Raw genomic sequence first — 16647 nt, 5'->3', positions numbered from 1 at the left:
TGATCTAATCCCACGCTAATGCGTCAAGCATTACAAGCCTTTAACAACCAGCACGACCAGACAATACACTAAACCGGCAGCGTTTGGGTCTAAGATTGAGGTTTAAGTGAATGACACCCACACACATACAGACGTATTCCTGTAAACCACAGTGAAGGACAGAGCCAATGAAACAGCTGATTGGTGGATGGTGGTGTTTTTGAGATTAGACCAGAGCCAATAGTAGAATGTGTTGTAGGCGAGCCGCAGCCCATACAGAGATTAGTGTTAATCCTGTCTCTGTAGCAGAACAAATGATGTCCTCCCGTTCGTGGTCTCTCACTCTTACTGCGTCCACACTTTCTCCTGTTTCACTTCAGTCTGGATTTTATTAACTGTAACCACTAACACTGTATTTTACAGGGCCTATAAATTCCTAATGATTTCCTGTTTGGAGGTGTAAGTCACTTTCCGCAGAATAATACATTAAGTTTCAATTGTGATGATTTTGACACTTTCATTGGCTTTATGTGGATTTTCTGGCATTCACAGACCAATAAAACAATCATTAGTTGTATTTGTTCGAAGAAAGATTCAGAGAATTGTGCAGTTTAGAAACAGTTCCTGTGGATTTTTCTTGAGAGAGCATCTGAAATATAATAATGGAGCTCCAGTATTCACTCCTGCTGCTGCTTGTCAGAGCACCTCCAGCCCTCTCTGTCTTATATAACATGATACAAACCAGCTATATATCATAAGCTTAATCTCTGGGTGGGGGTTGGCAGCAGTAAGAGGAATATGCTGTAGTTGTATGTTCCTGGAATAGTGCTATAGAGCCAGCTGCCTTCACTGACAGACGACATGGCAGCACCCTTCCACTGGGTTTAATTGCACACCGGGAGAACATAATAAGGTTTTTCTCATTTTTTCATTTGCTTTGTCACACAAGCAGCTATTATTGTGACAATTTAGCTCATTAAAGCATTCGCTGAAAGAGCTTTTGTGCATTAAACGCTCTCACTAAATCGTACTTAATAAAACCACAGCACACTTTTTGTGCCAAAAAAGGAGAACTGCAAATACTGGAATCTAATTCCTGGCACTGAATCAATAATCCATCACTCTCCATCAGTTTGGGTTGCTCTTTAATCTTCTGTAATGCTATGAATATTATAAATATAAAGCAATCCTCTAAAAGTCAATGTGTCGTTGCATTTATGGAAAATCAGTCTGTTCCCTATTCAAGATGTCAGCAGTTTTTAAAGGAGCTGTCCGTGGTGCTGAAACTAGTTTCTGAGCTTTTCCAAATTATTGTGGCTGCACGATGAATTCATTACTTTTCTATCACATCTGCATGCTAGTCAATAGCCTCTTAGTGCCTCCAAAAGAAAGATCTTCATTCCATTATTTATTAAATAAATTCCTTTTCCATCACTGCACTGTAATATATCACATTTAGCCCCACCTCCACAATTAACAGTTTTAACCCAGCTGGCTTTGCACAAATTCAGCACTGGAGACCAGTAAATGTCACTGCTTTCTCTGTGATAATTAGACCCGTGGGAGTCTAAAATACAAACGATGGTGATCAATTTCACATTCATTCTTTTTTCCTGCCACAATCAGAGAAGCCAAGAGACGAAGATGAACAGACAAAGTGATTTTTGACCTAAAAATGAATCTGAAACATTAGACATTTCATGGATTTAGCCGTTAATCTGTAAAGATTTGCAACAAGTATAAGAAACAACTTACTTCTCTATGACACTGAGACTTTAGTTAGAACCTTGGAGCTGAGCGCTTTTTTACATTTTACGACAATACCACCAAACCTGAGCTGAATCTAAATACGGAGACACAAAAGGCTGAGAAACAAAGGTCAAACTGAGATGACAAACATTAAACCAAGCAGCGAAAAAAAAAACCCAACACCCCCGGGCATGAAGGACACATTATGAAAAGGACAGATGACGAAGGAGGAACAGACAGATTTGATTAGTGTCGTCAAATGTTCTCTCTCTTGCCATCTCGACAGCTTTGGGTTGTTCTCATCCCTGAGTCACACCTGTCAGACATTTGAGCGTACGCAATTAAAATCTAATCCACCTGAGTGGAAAGGTGTCCGTTAAACTAAATTTTACTAATCTCCACCTTACTTATATAAAACACACACTTATTTGTCTCCATTACATGGTCCATGACTGTAGCTGAGTCAATCTAAACAAGCTATACCCACCTAATATTCCTAAAACATCCGCAATCTAACTGCTATTATACTTTGCTATTGATTCTCTATGTGAACCATAAGTTGCAATAATAGTAATAGTCATAATGACAAAACAGGAGCAGCAGATGTCAGAGAGGAATAAGTGGCAATGGAGGCTAAGAGGAGAGCTAAAAAGAAAGGCTGTCACATGTAAACACACAGTGTATTGTTGGTGTGTTGGTTCAGCCTGATAACACAAACACAGCGAGTTAGAGGGATGGGGGGGGGGTGAGCGACGTCACAGCTGCGGGACGGAGACAGCGCATACAATGACACACACACACAACCAATCATCTGCTGGACACGTCAATCTAACTTCTAATGATGATTTCCCTTCATATAAACTAGCGGCCTCACGAGTATGAGCACATAATGAGGCGAGCTGTTTCTATGACAACAGCTGAGTGAGTGCAGCACAGCATGGTACAATAATGAGTGCAAAGAGACTGTTTTAATAGCACTAATTGGTCGAAGGCGTTTAACACAGAGGCATGCAACAAGTGACTAAAGTAATAACAGGATGCTCGAAGATGCAATTTTCCCGCTCGGAGTGGCAATAAAGTATAATTGCAAAGTGATTGGATAGGAACTGTTTAGCATAGCATGTGCTATAAAGCCTGTCATTTCTGCTCAGGGTAGTTTAGTGATGATGCTTGCTATGCTAGCAATGTAACTAACCCGATTGGATGGATGGATAGATTACTCTGACATGTAAACAATAGCCTCATGTACTACCAGTTAAGATGGGGATTAGTGGCCATGTGGCGAGCTGCAGTCCACCAGCAGATCTACCTGAGAGTGATGGGTCAGCTACACTGTGTGAAAACAGTATCTGGACTGACGGGTCCTTTAACTGTCCGGTGAGATGACTGACTGTACCCAGGCCTTGTTTTACTGTGGGGGGTGAGCTGGCTCAGAGCCCCACATGCTGACCTTGCTTTAGCAGGAAATACTGCTGATTCACACACTGTATCCACATCTGTGAAACCACACACACACACACACACATCTTCAAATGAGGTGAAATACAAGAAAGCAGGGCTGACAAACACAACATAGTCTGTGGCAGCCTGCATGGAGTAAGCTTCAGCATTATAAGCACTGGCAGACAGATGGATGAGCTGAGCTGGAAGGGCTCAAAGCTCAGGTGGACTCCTGTTCTCTCTCTCTCTCTCCCTCTCTGCAAGGTCATGCTGCAGCATAACAGATCAGATTTGTTCCCTTTTGCATCATCGTTGTTGTCGTCAGCAGCTCTGGCAGAAAGTACTTGCCTGACAAAAACTTATACAAACACAACAAGCATCATTTTTTTTGCACCTTGGGTTTAAACAGCCTGTAGGAAACAAAATGGCCCTTGCCACAGAAACAACACATCCACCATGGAGCAGCCTGTAATTGTATCTGCTGTACAGGAAGTCAGCCTCTGCCTCTCTCTCAGAGATGTCATGGGATTTATAATGATGTATTTTTCATACTCATTTCTGGATGTTTTGAAACTTCTATGTATCCCTCACAAGCTGTGCTGGGTTGTCACCTTAAATATTAAGTTGCTGAACAGGAATTCTTGGTTCCTGTGCGCATCATGCAGTAGATAAACTTCACTAGGGATTTATAGAGGCCTAACAAAATAATCTGCCTGTCGTGGTGTTGTGTTAGGGGGATGATAGCAGGAATATAATACGGTAAAACCGGTTAAAGGTATGTCCATTTGATGGCTTCCAGCCTCGGTGAAGCCTGTGTGGTTGATTTAAACCTGCCTGAAAGGGGGATGGGATGGTAAATGAACGCCGCCTGCGTGATGCGCCGAGGTGCACCGACATCACACCGCAGCCTGGGGAAAAGCTACTTACTTCCCGACGAAGTTCTCCAGCACCGAGCTCTTCCCTGCGCTCTGACCGCCCACCACGGCGATCTGCGGCAGGTCCAGGTTCGCGTTTTGTCCGATGGAAGAGAAAGCATCCTGCATGCGATTCACCAGAGGGATCAAATCCTCCATTCCCCGGTTCCCCATCTTTGCGGTGCAAACGCAGGGACTGCCTCACTTGTGTCCTCGTACCTCTTTCTGCACCCTCGCGTTCAGAGGGTGCTTTTTTTTTAACTCTGCGCGCACACACCGGTTCACTTCTCGGTTTGCTCCCTCATTCACGGCGCCTCCTCAGTGTGTCAGATCAGCCACTGACTCGCTCCACCACACTCCTCTCCAAGCTCCGCAGGGAGGAGGAGGAGGATGATCTCTTGTATTTTCCAAGGAGATTCCTGCAGTACTCCAAACGCACCGCTAGGTGGTGACTGACGTGGTTTCCTTGTGTTACCTGTCAAGATAAAGGCAAAATACAAATTGTCCCCTTAGATCTAGTTAGAAAGGAAATTTTACTGCAAACAAAAAAATATTTCATCAAGAAAACTGTGTTTTAAAAAGTGTTTTATGTATTTTCTTTTCAGTAAAAAAAAAACATTTGTTTGGTTCTGCCATGCCATTTGTGTCTGAGATAAGAGTCAGATTAAGTGATGACATGAAGAATATTCACTCAGTCCGTGGAAACTGCACAGTTGGTCTGCATGTTTAAGAATAAAAGAACATTGCTACCATGAATATATCTAATCCAACGTACATTTTTCTAACCAAAAAACATTTATATTACACATAACCAGCAATTAAATCATACAATTAAATCAAAATAACACAAGTTTTGTATGTATGGGGTGTGTAGAAGGGGGGAAAAGCACAGGGAGAACGTTTTATTTGTGTTTTTCTGTTTTACTTTATTCCCAGCAACTTTGTGACTGGAAATAAAAAAGTCGAAATGGTGCTGGGAACGTTAAAAACGTAAAGAAAAAAAGAAAAATATATTCAAGAATTTTCTTGCAGGAGTTTAACAAACGCAGCTTCAAGCTTTAATGGTTGTCCAGACAGCCACTAGGGGGCGTCAGGGTCCACTAATTTTACTGTCTGCTTGTGTTGCTGCTTTATGCAAGTTGCATCGCAGGTCTGACAGCTACTGTTTCACTCTACGAATTTATTTAGATAATCAACTTTCGTCACCACTGCATCTTTGAGAATTTGGTTTTCACATCTGAAGGAAGCTTAAGGTAAAATGTAGAAAGTTTCTGAGAAGGCGCGTTTGTTTTGTCTGAGTTAGCTAGTCAGTTGACGGCTAGGCTAAGCTAACTGTAGCTCAGTAACTGAGCGTTGGCTAATGTAACATTAGCTCCGTTCATTTCATCACAGGTGTAGCTATAGTTCATTTTGCTGACTTAGTTGTGCTTGTTAGGAGTAACAGTTCTGCTCTGCTCCTAAAGCAAATGTTTAACATGCTCCTGCCTTCATAAAGTTGTCTGAGAGACAAAAATAATATAAACTCAGCTAACCAGAAAGCAAATTATTGCTAGCTTACTTGCTAACAGTAGCTTGTTGTCATCATGAAATAGGAGAGCTACCTGTTGTCTCAGCAGCTGCGCACTCCAATTAAGTAGTGTGTCTTTACAACTACAACTACTACTACTACAACAACTAAGTTATTCTGACAACAAGGCCCATAATCACCTAAACGTTTTCTTTCTCCGATTCAGGGGTCCTCATCCTTATAGAGGTGCCAGGCAGTGGCACTGCACACCTGCGACTAAACTCAGTGTAACGTGTCAGAGTAAATTATAGCCCGTGATGTTCAATCCGCACATCCATCAGCAGCAGCAGCAGCAACAGCAGCAGTTTCACCAGCACCTGCGTCAGATACGGCAACTTTTCCAGCAGCAGCCCCCGCCTCCTCCACCGCAGCCTCCACCGGGACACCATGTCGCCCATCACCACCAGACGCCGCGGTAAGAGTGCGAACGCGACACCGGGGATTGCGCAAGGCCCTCCAGATGTGTTAGATAGAGGTGGCTGAGTTTTTTTGGATTTAGATATTTCACGCAAAAGGGCTTAAATGTTTATTATAAGTTGGACTGTTGTCACGCCATGTCATCTAACCCTGTTCTTAGACATACTTTATAATAGGACATAGGTGAAATACAGTATTGTGTGTGCTATGATCAAAAATAATGATCCTCCTAGAAAAGTATATGTAAGAATGCGTTTTGATTTTATTTTTTTGTATTTGTGGTCCAGACCCATTCCTGTCCCACCTCAGACAGCTCCTCCTCCCAGGATGGTCAACCTGTGTCAGGCAACCCAGACAACCATCATCGCCCCCAACCCCATGCTACAGGGTGCTATTCTGATGCAGCAGATGCAGGGTGCAGTTTGGATTGTAGTAAAAATTTAGAAGCATCTGGAAAAATAAATGCATAATTATTGTGATTAATGCATTGCTGTCAATACAGGTAACATGCGGGGTTTTGGGATGGGTGGGCAGCAGTTCCGACAGTTCTTCGCTGGAGGGACCAGATCATCCCTGCTTGGGCCAGTTCCCATGGGCATGGCCATCAAGTCCCCCATCATGGGTTTCCCAGCTGCTAGACCCTTCCATCCACATGCTCGCTTCTACAACAATACTACCACAACTTCTGCCTCTTCGTCCTCTACCATCTGCACCACAGTAATTAAACATGGCATTTTTCTTTGTGTGGGTTTATTTCAGATAAACTACACAGTGAATACATAGCAGCATGTTTGTTTTGTCTTCTTTTGAGTTTTTCAGGCACAGTATGTCCTAATCAAGGAAATGCTTTAATATTGTCATATTATTTGTTTGCAGGACACTGCAGCTCGCCAGCCTGACAGGAAGAGAGACATTGAGCAAATGGCAGGAGGAGGCACAGATGACCAAACAGCAGCCGCTAGCAGCACCAATGAAGAAGACAGAACTCAAACAGGTAACGCTGGATTTCAGCTGGAATACTTTTTAAATGTTTTCAGAATGGGAGCTTATAGGAATGTAGTGAGATTTTTTTAACTTGCAGTGATACAGTCTTAACTTATTATGTTGTCTTAAAAGATTAGTTTTTAATTGCATTTTGCTTCCACCTTTGGTTTTGGTTTGTTTTTATTTTCCACCTACAGATGGTGCTTTAGGAGGAGCCGATGGGCCCGCACATGTCACAGAGGAGCAACTTGAAGAACCTGTAGCAAAGAAGCTGAGGACAGAAGGGTGGGGAAACTGTTTTTATTGGTAGACATCTTATACATACAGTGGATTTTTTTTCTGTCTGTTTAGAAAAGACAAAAATGAAAGTTAGTGAAGTATTCTTACCTGGTGCATGATAACACGTTCCATGCCTTTATTCCTCCTCTCAGGTCAGAGAGACCCTGTGGACCATGTGGTGTTGAGACTGTCACTGCTGCACATGACGAAGGTCTTTCTTCGGTGCATAACTGGAAGGCAGAGGACACTCAGTCTGAAGGTATAATGCATACCTAGCAACTGCTTATTGAAATTAGATACCTAAAACTGTAAACACTCTCTTCATTTATAAGTAATGTTCTTTAGGTCACATGAGAAGTGAACTTCTCTATTCTTCTGCCCTTTTTCTTAGATCCGCACACTGGACAGGGCGGAGGATCTACAGAGGCACCAGGTGGTGTTGAGGATCTGAAAGGGGCCAAAACTAATGAGGTAAAATGAACCCCTACCTGATTTTGATGTAATCCATTAGAAATATTTGTAAAATCTTTAAAGTTTGGTAAAAATAAAAGCACAGCATAGATCTCTCTGTATTATATTCTCTGTAGGTGGACAGCTGTTTGTCAGCCCTGTCACCCTCGGGCAGGTTGAGTGAAGATGACCAGCAGGTTAATTTACCAGCTGAGGAGACTTTACAGGGTGCTGCGTTGGCTTCAACAGAAACACAGGAGGAGGAAGAAGAAGAAGAAGAAGAAGAAGAAGAAAGTGTAGCAGAGAGTTCCAACAAGTTTTACTGCTACCTCTGCAGCATTACTTGCCACAACCAGCAAGTAGGTTGAATGTACACACCAGCATGCAGCCTTGTGGGGGAAAAGGTTTTTTTAAAAAACACATGTAAAATTGTTTTTCTCTACTTTGCGTGTTTGTTGCAGAACTTCAGGAGTCATATGAACAGCATTTCTCACCAGCAAAGGATGATGGAGATCCAACATATGAGCAACGCTTGTCTGGTCTCCCTGTTGCCACGAGTGCAGGAGTCCCTACAGGGAGCAAGCAAAGATGGGTCTGTTCAAAAACACACATGTGCCTTTCATAAAAAAGTTTTACAGAGATTCTGATGATGATGTTGGTCCCTGCAGAGAGAAAAAAGATATGAAACGTTGGTGTTCAACCTGTCAGGTCTACTTCACCAGTAGCATCACGGAGCACCATCGCACAGAAGAGCACAAAGTAATCATTTCCTCTGGTTATAGATCTTTATAAAACTGTTGAAAATGTTTTTTTTTTAATTCTCTGTCTCTTCTCAGCTTGCCAGTAGAACAGACCTGTCCTCTTGTGCAGTCTGCAAGAAACACTTCAAGAGCTCCCAGAGTTTTTTAGAGCACTTGCAGTCACAGGAGCATCGACAGAAGGTGACTCAAATTATCTGAATCTAAAGTACTTTAAGTAAAATAACCCACCTCATCAATTTGGTTGTTGTGATTTTACTAGCTCCAAGAAAAGGGCTGTGAAGCCTTGGCCAAGCTGGCTGACCTGGACACAGATGGCTTTTCACTAGAAGAGGAGGAGGGAGGTGAGGTGGAAGAAAGGGAGGAAAATCTGAGTGATACAGGAGACAAACAGGTAATTTGCATCTAGTTTGTTTTTAACTTTACAATATTTGCATTTATATTTGCACCCCAAGCTCAGTGTCACTTTGACATAATTTTGAAGTAATGCTTTTACTGAAACAGGATGGCCGGTCCTCTCCTAATGAAGCGACCCTAAACAACATAACCAGTGATGAGCAGTATAACCCTGACACAGTCTATGGTCAGTGACACCTGATAACTTACCTTCTTTTGCAGTTTGTATCTATTGATAATAGATCTCAGATTTCTTTCGTCATAGGGTCCAGTTTTTTAGTTCCAGTTGCAGGTTTTATCTGCAGACTCTGCAACACGTTTTACCACCTTGAGTCTTCTGCCCTGCACACCCACTGCAAATCACTGAAGCACTTTAACAACCTCAAGGTAAGTTTCACTTCACTTGTCAATACAGGGGATTCTTGAGGGATCCCATTTAGACTCATTGCAGTATTTTTATGCTTTTGTTGCTTAGACGTACCAAGCGTTGGCGAGCCAAAAAGGTGAAGATGCTGAATCCTTCAGAGAATCCCTTGGAGTTCCAGACAGCCTCAGACCCCAAACAGAAACCTCCACAGACTGTTCCGATGAAAGCTGGCTTTCCAATGACCCTGGTTTATCGACAAACTTGAACTCCAGGCAGCCTATTATCACACTCACTCGGCTAAAAATGACAAACCAGCAACAGGAGGATAAAGCAGAACCTGATCCAACCTCACAGGACTTCACCACTGTCTCAGCAACCAGCACAGGCAACACAAACAAAGACTTCAGCCTCCACCAGCAGGAGGAAGAGGACCCATTCCAGACGTCCTTGGCTCAGGAGAGTCCTGCTGAGCTGCCTGCTGGAGGAGAGGAGGCAGACTCAGAGCCTTCAGCTGTTGCTGAGGAAACTAATGAAGACGAGGAGGAGAAGGAAGCTCCTGCTGGTCCAGAGAAAAAGAATAGCACAGGGAAGGCAAAAACCAAACGCAGGTCAGGCAGGGTTTCAAACAGACGCTGATAAAGATCGTCAATTTTAAGAGAAGAGGTCTGGTACAACCACAGCCATAGGACAGGATGCGAGAGTATGTAAAAGTGCTGTCATGAAACAGAGACCAAGATGTTAACAGTCCAGCCAGTCTCTACAAGGATGGAAAACTGGAAAGTCGGGATTTAGAAAATAGACAAAAATATGACCTAATAAGTCTGTTCCTGTTTAGCTGGTATGACTGCTGCTGTGTCATTTCACTCAATTAAGACCCTTCCTAAGACTATTCAACTGCAGCCACAGGCTGGAACAGGATTTGATGTGAATTATTCTCCCAGGGTGGGAAATCAACAGGTATCAAATACAGGTTAATGTGTGTGATTTGGCTCCCACCTCAAAAATATGTACTTTGTTCTGTGTAGGCCAGCCTGGACTACCCTTGTATACAGTAATGCTGTATATAAGTAGTGTGAAATTAGGACCTAATAAAAGCAGCAGTTTAAAGATATAGTAAACTTACAGATGAGGTGTGGCATCAATTCTCTCAACTAAAAGCTTTTGATAAAGTTTCAGCCACAGTTTGAATATATTTTCAATTGGTGTCTCTGTCTCTACATTAACACAATCTAGGTGTTTAAGAACCAGCCACAGAGCTGTTTCGCCAAAGTTAATTTTCCACCTTGTTGTCCTCAAGAATCAGGAGTTCAATGAAGTGCTTGTCAGCTTTTGCTAATCTTTTTCAGCTAAGATAATTGACTGTTCAATATAAGCCACAAGTGTAGAAGACTGTACTGATGGTAACGTGGAGACATGTTGCACATCGCTAACCACGTAGTGCACGCTTTTAGCAAACTGAAGCATAGAATGTAACTGAATTAGTGTTTGACCAGGTGGCAACTTTGTGAAAACAAGTGTTAAACGGTACTGCGCCTTGAGTATTGAGAAACGCTGAATGTTGAATCTGAGAGTTGCTTGATTTAGAGCATTTTATCCCCTCTTATTTGTTGAACATTTTAGGTTGATGTTGTGGTTTGGAGAGGAAAAATTTGCAGAAGTCAGCAGCTGTAGACTTCTTACTGAAGCAGCTGTACATACATTTGTATTGGCTGACTATTTGCAATAAGGAAAAAAATCCTAATGCAATCTAGAGATTGAATGTAGCACTGTTTCCTTACTTGCTAGTACTCTTCTCGTCTGTTTGCACTGCAGCCACATTTTGACTATTTTGAAATTCTTGCCAGTCGAAGCAGGCTAGGCTGCCTCAAGCTCAGAATCTGTAAAGATGTAAGTATTTTCTGAGAATGGATCAGCACCACAGAGGGATTTATGCAAAATCACATGTGGTGTCTCATTCTTAGGGATGATAGGAAATTCTTTTATTTAATTCACGCATTCACAGCAATATCGTTAGTGGCAGTTGATGTTTTGACTCCTGTTTACTATTGCTTTGTTTTTTCCTTCTCATTTCAGTTTTTTGTCGCTGCTATACACTGGACAGAAGGAAACATGAAAATGTATGTGTTCAAGTGTCTTAATGTAGCAAAGAATACTTTCATCTTTGAAACCCCCGGTAACATACAGTAGTTTTTTAATTGACTGTGGCAATCAGAATGTTTCTCTTCCTTTGTTATTTCAAAACAGCTGTATGTTTCTAAATTGTATTTTTATTCAGCTACTGACAAGATGAACAAACAGCTGTTTTCTAACTGCTGGAAATTTAATGTATTTTTGGATGTTTGTTTTCCGTTAGGGAGTCATCTTAATTTATATTAAAATGTCCAACAATTCCCACACTTGGTTGACTTTGCTTGTCCTAAAATGAATAGCATAGTGAGTGTACAGGTAGATTTAAAGTCATGCTGAAGATTAAACATTACAACACACTTGTAGACATTTGGAATGTTTACTTTTTGGGATATTATAATAATTATAGACACAACAATCATTACAAAGCGGATGTCAACATTTAAAGAGATCCTGGATCTCCACCCACAGACACAAAACATAGACTGATTTAATAACACGTATGGAGACAACAGTGGTGCAGAACAGTAATATGACCACATTAAAATGTTGGTAAATACGTAAAGCAGGAGTTCAGTTTTTGCATTTAGTCTTTTTTGCCAACAAGTTACACCTCGCAGCTAATACCAGGATCTGGACAAATCAGTAGTCCAGGTATTGCTTAATAAATAATGCTGCATTTTCTTTTTTCCCCTAAAATATTCTGCAGTATATTTCTACATAATCCTGAACAAATCGCTGTTGAGTGGGGCTACAGCTTCTACATTGCAATACACTTGACTTTTATTATTTCACAAGTTTGCAATATATTGCAAAGAAACTTATGTCCAAGGTGTGTGAGAAGCTGCAGAATATCACTTCCATACACACGTCAGGAGGTAACTTCACAGAGGATTGCATGCATGACGGTCACTAGTCCAACAGAGAAGCTCTAGATTTATGCACTCTTGTCATTCATTTGTGAGCCTTCATCCTCGTTCGGGTCTTCCTTTCTAGACGAGGACGAGTCCCCTTCTGCAGGACACTGCTCTTCTTGAGCTTGAGAGCCTAACAACTGGGCCCTGAACTCCATCCGAGCCTGCCGATTTGACTCCATCAGTTCATGCAGTTTGCCATTAAGTGCATCATTCCGCTCCTCCAGATCATCAAGATAAGAGTTGATCTGATCTAGCATGTTGTTGATGGAGGCATACTCTGTGGAAAGGTAGCAGGGATTAGTCTCTTCTGTTACGCGATTTAACAAGTCTTAATCTGTGTTAGACTATGTGAGCTGATGATTTTACTCTGCCAAATGTATAATTGTCACATACATTGAAACAAGCATGTTTGTATGAACATTTGAGAGTTGGATGTATTAACTACCTCGGTTTTGTTTAGCATTGATTAGAATGAATGAATGAACAGCGCCTCATTACCTTCGTCGCCAAATTCATCTTCGTCGTTGATAATACCCTCGTCGATAGAGATGTTAGGATCTCCGTTTGGTCCAGACATAATTTAAATTTTCGTCTATACGTTTTGTTACAAAACACAGCTCTGTCAGCTAGCGTATCCGCTATATCCTGCAGCTAGCCAGCTAGCTAACTAGCATAAGTAAAGGTATGCCAACTAACACCGTTTTAAATTTGGCAAAAGTAAAAGATAAGCTTTCTAAAGGCTTCTATTTCGTTATCTTCACACACTATAGACAAAACTACAAAAGACACAGGGATAATTAACTTGCTTGACATTTAGCGTCTTTGCGAACGTCAACTTTGTTTACTGCACCAATGAATTCTGGGAAAATAGTGAGAGGGGTTTAAGTGAAGTGAAAAGCAGGATGGTTCACTCTGTGATGTTCTCCTAAAACTACACATGAAAAAAATGTTCAATTTAACACAAGAAAACATTTATCTAATGGTTTTATGACAATGGTGCTAATGTCGATTTTTTACTAATGTTTCACTTGGTTCTCGATTAAATTTCTGGTTTTACAAAATTCGAACAGAGTGAGCTCTCTTCATTATTATGCATCTAAGATGCCAGTCAGCTGACTGGACGTACTGCACGTGACATGAGCCAATTAACTTGTTTTTACATGTTACAGAATCTACTGTAAATTGAAGTGATTCGATTTATCGACATAATTTCTGCATTTATTACTAAACACTAACAGGTCTGTGTTATATTATCATGGCAAATCTATAAATTATCAGTGCAAATGACCGTTTTACTTCAATCTAATCAAGTTTTAAACTAGAACTTTAATAATTAATTGGTTTTTACCTAGTGATTTAATCAATACGTGATGAATGTCACAATGACAGCTGAAAAGCGAATCTTAACCTTTAAACTGGCCCTCGCTTTAAACACTACATGGCGGCTAATGCATGCAACTGAGTCTGCGCAGTCAGCCCACGTGTAGTCAACTTCCTGTTAGAGGGGTTGACCCGAACAGCACACTATTAGCTCTCTGCTCTCTGAACTGGTCCTAAAGTATGGACGAATTACCAGCGGACCTCAAAGAGTTTCTTCTTAAGCACCCCTGTCTTCAGCTTACAGATGGAAACAAGGTTAGCGAGCCATTGCATCACGTCACTGTAAATACGCATGTAGTCGTACACTGTGATGCTAGCTGTATGCTAATTTACAAGTAAGGTACTGTGATGCTGGGATTAGATGTGTTGACCCAGTTTAAAAAGCAATAAAATGTGTCCTCTTTCATTGCCTCACTAAGTTAAAGTGCACCATCCGTTTTTTGTTTTTCAGATTAAATGCACACTGAACGGCCACGAGTTGCCTTGCAACCTGACGGAGCTTCAGAAGTTCACACAAGGGAAGAAATATGAGAAACTGAGGTCAACAGCAGAGTTCAGTTACAGCCAATATGAACCACACATTGTGCCAAGCACAAAGCAACCGTAAGGAGACCTTCAGCTCACCCACCTCTGCTACCGTATTCTCTTTATTTTGCAAAAGAAAGGCCACGCTGTCATAATTGTTCCTACAAAAATGGATGTCAGTGAAATCTCAGTTTTCTCATGTCTTGTTTTCTAGCAATCAGCTCTTCTGTAAGCTGACACTCAGACACCTCAACCGGCAGCCACACCATGTCTTACGCCATGTCAATGGGAAACGCTTCAAGAAGGCTCTCTCTAAATGTCAGTGCAACAATCTTTTGTTCTGATTGCATATCATCCAGGAAGGAAGTCAAGCACTCTGATATATATGTTGATAAAAAATAGTTTTTGTGGTGTCTATTTTCTGCTGAGCTGTCATTCTTCAGCTGCAATGTACTTAGACATATTCCCAGAAATGCTTTAAATAACAAAACCTTTGCTTTTTTCAGGAGCTTTTTACTTTTATAACAAAAGAGAGTGTCCTGACTGACTAATGTTTGCTCTAGATGAAGAATGTGTGCACCAGGGAATCGAGTTTGTTCCCGCCAGACTGAAACAGAAAAGGCCCAAACACATCCGAGAGGAGGGCGGCCAAGGGATGCCTTCAAAACGTGGAAACAGCATGTGGGAACCCTCATCCAGTGACGACGGTCACAGTGACTCAGAAGACAGCATGAGTGACCTCTATCCTTGTCAGTATGCCTCATGCACACACTGTAGATTTTTCCACATTTTTTAGTCCTTCCCAACTGCATTAGTTAATTATCATATGTTGCCACAGCCACTATGTTCACCCTGAAAAACAATGTAGAAGAAACTATGGAGGGAGAGAAGGAGGAGGGGGAGGAAGATGACTTCCAAACAGATGAGGAAGAGGAAGAGGAAATGGAGGTTGATAAGCAGGCAGTGCAGAAGCGCAAAAAGGTCTGTAGAATATTCATCTTAAGTAACATGTATGTTTGATATCTGTGTCTATAGCTGCCAGTTTTACAGATTTCATGTTTGCGTTCCAGGCACAGGGTGGAGGTTTTCAGAAGAAATTCAGAAATAACCACTGGAAATCAGGACGCAAGAAACCTGGGAAAGTGCAAAATGGAAAATAAAATCCAAAACCATATCTGTACAGTATTTTTATACCTGGTTATTCGTCAGGATGCATCACTGACATCAAGTCTTTCTTTTGTGTCTAACACAGCCTGATCTTTGAACATCCATTAATGAGGGTGTCTCTGAATGTTGCCGAGTTGTGATGTTGCACAGTTCCAACAAGGCTGGTTTACACAACACAAAATGTTTGTGTTGGAAGTTCACAAATCATTTGGAATGCTGAGTTTTCTAGTTTGCAACCAAGTTCACTAGTATGAAATACAGCTCAGTTTGCGTAACTGTCTTTTTTCATTAAAACTTATTGCAATTATCACTTGATTGCACAGCATACTACACCACTACACATCATGATGCTACCATGATTTACCAGAATATTGTTTAAATATAATATATCATCTAAAAAAATGAAATGGACCAGGTCTAAATATGAAATACATAAAAAATCATGCTTAAATCTGTAAAGAACCATTTCTCTGGTGACTCTGTTGTGAGAGTGTTCCAACAATCTGCAAAGCAACGGTTATAGCTGTTATAATTGATTGTGCTGTTTACTCGTGAATTATTTAGAGTGACAGCAGCCTAATGTTATAGAGGATTCCTTTTTCTTGTCTGCTTTACAGCATCATCCAGTTTAACAAATGTGTCGATCCTCACAAGCTTTGACCTGTACCTCATGTATCTGTGGATGCTCTTATTCATCCAGGTCATAGTCATTTCCAAGTGTTTAAATCGAGGCAACTGGACTCAAGGATTGTTTGGAAAAGGTGTTTCGCCACTCCCCCAAGTGGCTTATTCAGTTCTGCAACTATTCTGGTTGGTCTGAGTTTTATGTGTTCGGGACCTCTGTGGGTGGATCTTGCAGGAACTCACATGACTATGATCCCTATAGTTGGTTAATGGTCAGTTAACGACCAGAAACTTTCTGGGTCATGTGCAGGACTAGTTGATGGCCCATCAGCTTCATCTGCTAGGAAGCAGACTTCACTCCCATTCAAACTGTAACGTCTTTACTATACCGCTAAAGTTTGAGAACTTGTCCAGAGTATATTGCAGTTTCCTGCCACCTCAAAAGTCCAGGGCCACCAGCAGACGGCCCTTCCTTGAGGCAAGGTGTCTATAAGCCTTTGTCGTGTCTTTGCATCAAGTATAATGGACAAGAGGGTGTGTGTGCCTTTGTGACTCAAGAGACAGCAGGTGGCTTATATGGTCAAGTGTACTCATGCATTCAAGAGTA

The 16647-nt window shown here is 41.5% G+C and overlaps 4 protein-coding genes across 11 annotated transcripts in view; 2 read left to right on the top strand and 2 right to left on the bottom strand.

Moving 5' to 3' along the window:
- dnm1a (dynamin 1a) overlaps nt 1-4442 on the bottom strand; it is a 35070-nt gene extending 30628 nt beyond the window's left edge. For 4 of the 8 annotated variants that reach the window (XM_028417721.1, XM_028417720.1, XM_028417722.1 and 1 more), the window contains exon 1: nt 4096-4442. In XM_028417721.1, the coding sequence (XP_028273522.1) occupies nt 4096-4256 (161 nt within the window). In that variant the 5' untranslated portion in view covers nt 4257-4442. The remainder of the gene's footprint in view (nt 1-4095) is intronic. The other 4 variants (XM_028417725.1, XM_028417724.1, XM_028417726.1 and 1 more) reach the window with 1 other exon arrangement.
- A 758-nt stretch (nt 4443-5200) lies between these two features.
- Nucleotides 5201-11690, top strand: ciz1a (cdkn1a interacting zinc finger protein 1a). Its single transcript, XM_028418500.1, has 16 exons — nt 5201-5335; nt 5816-6064; nt 6354-6481; nt 6569-6783; nt 6943-7060; nt 7248-7335; nt 7482-7588; nt 7721-7800; nt 7917-8138; nt 8241-8371; nt 8448-8538; nt 8616-8720; nt 8800-8931; nt 9042-9120; nt 9199-9320; nt 9409-11690. The coding sequence occupies exons 2-16, from the start codon at nt 5907-5909 to the stop codon at nt 9934-9936; spliced, it is 2304 nt and encodes a 767-aa protein (XP_028274301.1). The 5' UTR covers nt 5201-5335; nt 5816-5906; the 3' UTR covers nt 9937-11690.
- A 97-nt stretch (nt 11691-11787) lies between these two features.
- bbln (bublin coiled coil protein) lies at nt 11788-13197 on the bottom strand. Its single transcript, XM_028418184.1, has 2 exons — nt 12843-13197; nt 11788-12621 (listed from the first exon to the last, which is right to left on the bottom strand). The coding sequence occupies exons 1-2, from the start codon at nt 12919-12921 to the stop codon at nt 12365-12367; spliced, it is 336 nt and encodes a 111-aa protein (XP_028273985.1). The 5' UTR covers nt 12922-13197; the 3' UTR covers nt 11788-12364.
- Nucleotides 13198-13816: 619 nt separating this feature from the next.
- surf2 (surfeit 2) lies at nt 13817-15691 on the top strand. Its single transcript, XM_028418202.1, has 6 exons — nt 13817-13979; nt 14176-14327; nt 14464-14567; nt 14813-14998; nt 15088-15230; nt 15320-15691. Exons 1-6 carry the CDS (start codon nt 13905-13907, stop codon nt 15407-15409), a joined length of 750 nt encoding a protein of 249 aa, XP_028274003.1. The 5' UTR covers nt 13817-13904; the 3' UTR covers nt 15410-15691.
- The last annotated feature ends 956 nt before the right edge of the window (nt 15692-16647 follow it).

Source organism: Parambassis ranga, chromosome 12, assembly GCF_900634625.1.
Source record: "Parambassis ranga chromosome 12, fParRan2.1, whole genome shotgun sequence".
Classification (NCBI taxonomy): domain Eukaryota; kingdom Metazoa; phylum Chordata; class Actinopteri; family Ambassidae; genus Parambassis; species Parambassis ranga.
The sequence above is the reverse complement of the archived record's forward strand: the minus strand, read 5'-3'. Positions and strand labels throughout refer to the sequence as shown.